Raw genomic sequence first — 6768 nt, 5'->3', positions numbered from 1 at the left:
CTGGGAGGGAGGGAGTGAAGGGGGGTGCTGTACACACATACACTGGGAGGGAGGGAGTGAACGGGGGTGCTGTACACACACACTGGGAGGGAGTGATGGGGGGTGCTGTACACACATACACTGGGAGGGAAGGAGTGAAGGGGGGTGCTGTACACACACACTGGGAGGGAGGGAGTGAAGGGGGGTGCTGTACACACACACTGGGAGGGAGGGAGTGATGGGGGGTGCTGTACACACACACTGGGAGGGAGGGAGTGAAGGGGGGTGCTGTACACACACACTGGGAGGGAGGGAGTGAAGGGGGGTGCTGTATACACACACTGGGAGGGAGTGATGGGGGGTGCTGTACACACATACTGGGAGGGAGGGAGTGATGGGGGGTGCTGTATACACACACTGGGAGGGAGGGAGTGAAGGGGGGTGCTGTACACACACACTGGGAGGGAGGGAGTGATGGGGGGTGCTGTACACACACACTGGGAGGGAGGGAGTGAAGGGGGGTGCTGTACACACACTGGGAGGGAGTGATGGGGGTGCTGTACACACACACTGGGAGGGAGGGAGTGAAGGGGGGTGCTGTACACACACTGGGAGGGAGTGATGGGGGGTGCTGTACACACACACTGGGAGGGAGGGAGTGAAGGGGGGTGCTGTACACACACACTGGGAGGGAGTGAAGGGGGGTGCTGTACACACACACTGGGAGGGAGGGAGTGAAGGGGGGTGCTGTACACACATACACTGGGAGGGAGGGAGTGAAGGGGGGTGCTGTACACACACACTGGGAGGGAGGGAGTGATGGGGGGTGCTGTACACACATACACTGGGAGGGAAGGAGTGAAGGGGGGTGCTGTACACACACACTGGGAGGGAGGGAGTGAAGGGGGGTGCTGTACACACACACTGGGAGGGAGGGAGTGATGGGGGGTGCTGTACACACACACTGGGAGGGAGGGAGTGAAGGGGGGTGCTGTACACACACACTGGGAGGGAGGGAGTGAAGGGGGGTGCTGTATACACACACTGGGAGGGAGTGATGGGGGGTGCTGTACACACATACACTGGGAGGGAAGGAGTGAAGGGGGGTGCTGTACACACACACTGGGAGGGAGGGAGTGAAGGGGGGTGCTGTACACACACACTGGGAGGGAGGGAGTGATGGGGGGTGCTGTACACACACACTGGGAGGGAGGGAGTGAAGGGGGGTGCTGTACACACACACTGGGAGGGAGGGAGTGAAGGGGGGTGCTGTATACACATACACTGGGAGGTTAGGGAGTGAAGGGGGGTGCTGTACACACACTGGGAGGGAGTGATGGGGGGTGCTGTACACACATACACTGGGAGGTTAGGGAGTGAAGGGGGGTGCTGTACACACACACTGGGAGGGAGGGAGTGAAGGGGGGTGCTGTACACACACACTGGGAGGGAGGGAGTGAAGGGGGGTGCTGTACACACACTGGGAGGGAGTGATGGGGGGTGCTGTACACACACACACTGGGAGGGAGGGAGTGAAGGGGGGTGCTGTACACACACACTGGGAGGGAGGGAGTGATGGGGGGTGCTGTACACACACACTGGGAGGGAGGGAGTGAAGGGGGGTGCTGTACACACACACTGAGAGGGAGGGAGTGAAGGGGGGTGCTGTATACACACACTGGGAGGGAGTGATGGGGGGTGCTGTACACACATACTGGGAGGGAGGGAGTGATGGGGGGTGCTGTATACACACACTGGGAGGGAGGGAGTGAAGGGGGTGCTGTACACACACACTGGGAGGGAGGGAGTGATGGGGGGTGCTGTACACACACACTGGGAGGGAGGGAGTGAAGGGGGGTGCTGTACACACACACACTGGGAGGGAGGGAGTGAAGGGGGGTGCTGCACACACACACTGGGAGGGAGGGAGTGAAGGGGGGTGCTGTACACACACACTGGGAGGGAGGGAGTGAAGGGAGGTGCTGTACACACACACTGGGAGGGAGGGAGTGAAGGGGGGTGCTGTACACACACACTGGGAGGGAGGGAGTGATGGGGGGTGCTGTACACACACACTGGGAGGGAGGGAGTGATGGGGGGTGCTGTACACATACACTGAGAGGGAGGGAGAGAAGGGGGGTGCTGTACACACATACACTGGGAGGGAGTGATGGGGGGTGCTGTACACACATACACTGGGAGGGGGTGATGGGGGGTGCTGTACACACACACTGGGAGGGAGGGAGTGATGGGGGGTGCTGTACACACATACACTGGGAGGGAGTGATGGGGGGTGCTGTACACACACACTGGGAGGGAGTGATGGGGGGTGCTGTACACACATACACTGAGAGGGAGTGAAGGGGGGTGCTGTACACACATACACTGGGAGGGAGGGAGTGATGGGGGGTGCTGTACACACACACTGGGAGGGAGGGAGTGAAGGGGGGTGCTGTACACACACACTGGGAGGGAGGGAGTGAAGGGGGGTGCTGTACACACACACTGGGAGGGAGGGAGTGAAGGGGGGTGCTGTACACACACACTGGGAGGGAGGGAGTGAAGGGGGGTGCTGTATACACACACTGGGAGGGAGTGATGGGGGGTGCTGTACACACATACTGGGAGGGAGGGAGTGATGGGGGGTGCTGTACACACATACACTGGGAGGGAGGGAGTGAAGGGGGGTGCTGTACACACACACTGGGAGGGAGGGAGTGAAGGGGGGTGCTGTATACACACACTGGGAGGGAGTGATGGGGGGTGCTGTACACACATACTGGGAGGGAGGGAGTGATGGGGGGTGCTGTATACACACACTGGGAGGGAGGGAGTGAAGGGGGGTGCTGTACACACACACTGGGAGGGAGGGAGTGATGGGGGTGCTGTACACACACACTGGGAGGGAGGGAGTGAAGGGGGGTGCTGTATACACACACTGGGAGGGAGTGATGGGGGGTGCTGTACACACATACACTGGGAGGGAGGGAGTGAAGGGGGGTGCTGTATACACACACTGGGAGGGAGTGATGGGGGGTGCTGTACACACATACACTGGGAGGGAGTGATGGGGGGTGCTGTACACACATACACTGGGAGGGAGTGATGGGGGGTGCTGTACACACATACACTGGGAGGGAGTGAGAGAATGGGGGTGCTGTACACACACTGGGAGGGAGTGAAGGGGGGTGCTGTACACACACACTGTGAGGGAGTGAAGGGGGGTGCTGTACACACACACTGGGAGGGAGGGAGTGATGGGGGGTGCTGTACACACACTGGGAGGGAGTGAAGGGGGGTGCTGTACACACACACTGGGAGGGAAGGAGTGAAGGGGGGTGCTGTACACACACAAATGGTGGAGTGCAGGAGGAGGCTGTAAAAACACCTGTACTGGACCTGCGGGTTAAGGATTCCCCACAGGAATTGCCCCCTAATGGTGTATTGTGGTAGGTGTGTGTAGCTGTGCCCCCACCTGTGAGATGGGGTGGTTGACGTACACCCAGCCTGTGCTGGGGTTGATGTGCAGGTAGGCCGGCTGCTGACGGGACAGAGAGTAGGCGATAGCTGCGTTACTCCCCTGGTCATCATCGTGTGCCGCTGCTCGCAGGAAGCTAGTCCCCACCGGCGTGTCCTCGCGCAGGAAGTCTGCCACATGAAGGGTTAACACATCAACATCACCGCTGACAACGAACAACATCAACAAGAGCAATAACAACAGCAGCGGTGGTGGAAATTTCCGGCTGAAATCACGCATTTCAGTCACAGAGACCCAAAATAAATGCGTGTGTCCTAGAAACATTTCAGTCTCCCAGTTAAATAGTTAATAAGCCACTCCAACAGTCTTGTTCTAATGTGATAAAAGGGATTCTGACATGGGGCTTATCAACACACATATTTGCACACATGGTAAACAAACATGGTCTCCAGGGAGGGCAGGGAGGCGGCAAGGTTTTCATCAGTCTTAAAAGCTTTCCAGGATTACCTGTGATTTAATATATACATCAGCATATGGTTTATTGGGGCTTCAGGGGGGCTGCTAAGTCTTACCTTTCACAATATTGCTTTACCTTGAAAATGGTTAAGACATAACACAGAAGCCACAAGGCAGTGACATTGGACTGGGATAGGAGGACATTGGGTCCTTGAGCTGTTGGACATTGCTGAGCAAGTACAGTTTTGACTTGACCTTTGACCTTAAACTACACTTGGCACAACAAGGTGATGGAGGGAACTCTCACATGAATGGACAAATCCCTGGTACCCTGGCCTTAAATATGATTTTAGGGGGACGGGTTGAACTCATTTCCTTTGTTGTGTTTTAGAATGGAATACCATTTTAATTCCTGGTGGAATATCAAGCAAAGGGCTTAGTAAGCACTTGTTGGAGAGGTGTGGAGGAGGGGAGAGTCCCTTTGTGTCTATGGCAGGGCAATCCTGAGCAAGAACACTGGTTCCCCTAAGCGCCACTCAACACTAAACAACCATATTTGGTATTGGGGGATTAAAAGACAGCAGCCAAGATAATACCTTTATAATACCTTGATAAGATGACTTAATGTATTGGACAAGGCAAGACCAACAGACACATTTGATAATGAAATTGTCTGAACCAAACAGATGAGGGACAAAGGTAAAATGATGAGCGTGACGGAGATGACCGATGACCCAAGGTGTGACGGAGGTGACGGAGGAGTGACAGAGGTGACTCTTACACTGGTAGCGGCTGTTCTCAAACTTGGGGTCGTTGTCGTTCTGGTCGGCGATGAGGATGGTGATCTGGCAGATGCCGATGAGGGGCTCCTGGGCCAGGTCTGTCGCCGTGACAGACAGGGAGTACTCTCTCTGGCGCTCGCGGTCGAAACTCACAGTGGTGCTGATCACACCTGGAGACACACACACACAATGTATTTTACTGAATGTTACTGATGTCCTCTAGATACGTACAGTCAGCCATTCCACAGCAATCAATTAGAGATGTCTTGATACAGTTTGACTGAAGTCTGTTTTCTAACCTGTGTCAGGGTTGATGACGAAGCTGGATGATGTCCCGTCTCGGTGCATGATCCCATATTTTACCTCTCCGTTGACCCCCATGTCTGCGTCGAGGGCGTGCACGCGCAGGACAGACGTCCCAGGTGGCTGGTTCTCCAGGACAACGGTGTTGACGCTGTAGTTATGGCACTGAGGGGGCAGAGTTCACACAACACCTTTGGCATTGATGCTGCATTTGTCAGTTGTCAATGTAAGTCCTAATTAAAATGATCAGTAGCCACTGGGACACACTGGTCAACCAGCACAGATGGACTGTTACTACTCCAGCCAGCATTCAACATCCATCACAAAAAGACTAGTTAACGCATGATGTGGGAAGCAAGGAGTTGCCAAATCTAACGGGTTGCCAGATTTTGCACACTTAGCACTCCTCCTCCCGTGTAGGAACCCACTGACCCTGTGGGCAAGTCCCTTCTGAAATATTCATCTTTGGGGCCGAGCTGTGCTGAGCTGATCTGAGCTATGCTAAGAGGGGATTCTGGTCTGACCCTGGAGTGTTCCGGACTGCAGTGGAGTGTAGTTCTGCCCCAGAGGAGAACACCAGCTGTCTCTACTTTGAACTGGCAACTTGGCATGTTCCTCTCTCTCTTTCTGTCATCTCTCTCTCCCTAGTGCTGTGGAACTCTACCTCTCCTCCCTAAGTCACTATGTTACTCTCTTTCTCTCTCTCTCTCTCTCTCTCTCTGACTGTCTTTTTCTCAATTCAATTCAATTCAATTCAATTTGCTTTATTGGCATGACGTAACAGTGTACATATTGCCAAAGCTTATTTACAATATAAAAATGAGAATCAAAATTGTCAACGGGACAACAGTAACAACAATAACCAAGTGTCAAAATAACCATACATTGAACAATAACAATAGACATACAGTAGAGGACATGTGCAGGTTGATTGGTCTGTCAGACACTGTCCCTCAACTTATGGCAGGCAGCAATGTAGTGCGCTGCCAACCCACAGCTCTCTGCGTCCTCCCCCAACAGGACGGGTAGCCTATTCTCATCAGAGAGGTCTTTGAAACCTTGAATAAGAGTTTCAAATTTGGGGAAATGACACTCTCTAATTGTTTTATATTTTTGACATTTTGTCAGGAAATGCAGCTCCGTCTCAGGTTCTGCTGTTGTGCAGTGGTTGCACAGCCTTTCCTCTACAGGGAGCCAGTTTTTCCTGTGTCTACCCTTCTCAATGGCAAGGCTGTGCTCACTGAGTCTGTACTTTGTCAAGGTTTTCAGCCACGGTGTACTGTCGATTTAGGGCCAGATAGCACGGCATTTTGCTTTGTGTTTGTGCTTGTGTTTCCCAATAAGCAATATAGTTTTGTTTTGACTGTGTTGTAATTTGGTTTATCCTGATTGATTGGATGTTCTGGTCCTGAGGCTTCAGTGTGTTAGTAGAACAGGTTTGTGAACTCAGCCCCAGGACCAGCTGGATGAGGGGACTCTTTTCTTTGCTCAGCTCTTGGCATTGCAGGGCTTGGTAATGGTAATTTCTCTCTCTCTCTCAGACTGTCTTTTTCTCTCTCGCTCAGACTGTCTTTTTCTCTCTCTGACTGTCTTTTTCTCTCTCTCTCTCTGACTGTCTTTTTCTCTCTCTGACTGTCTTTCTCTCTCGCTCTCTCAGACTGTCTTTATCTCTCTCTCTCTGACTGTCTTTTTCTCTCTCTCTCAGACGGTCTTTTTCTGCCTCATCGCTCATCTATTTTTCGAAAGCACATAGGCTTTACACACACCAGT

General features: G+C 53.6%; 1 protein-coding gene across 1 annotated transcript in view; it reads right to left on the bottom strand.

Moving 5' to 3' along the window:
• The window catches only part of LOC129838155 (neural-cadherin-like), a 134650-nt gene that overhangs the window by 47969 nt on the left and 79913 nt on the right, over positions 1-6768 (bottom strand). The window contains exons 9-11 of the mRNA XM_055904914.1: positions 4995-5163; positions 4695-4865; positions 3455-3627 (exon numbers count right to left, since the gene is read on the bottom strand). Of these exons, the coding sequence (XP_055760889.1) occupies positions 3455-3627; positions 4695-4865; positions 4995-5163 (513 nt within the window). The remainder of the gene's footprint in view (positions 1-3454; positions 3628-4694; positions 4866-4994; positions 5164-6768) is intronic.

Source organism: Salvelinus fontinalis, chromosome 38 (assembly GCF_029448725.1).
Source record: "Salvelinus fontinalis isolate EN_2023a chromosome 38, ASM2944872v1, whole genome shotgun sequence".
Lineage (NCBI taxonomy): Eukaryota > Metazoa > Chordata > Actinopteri > Salmoniformes > Salmonidae > Salvelinus > Salvelinus fontinalis.
Note: the sequence above shows the minus strand (reverse complement) of the source record. Positions and strands in the feature narration are given on the sequence as shown.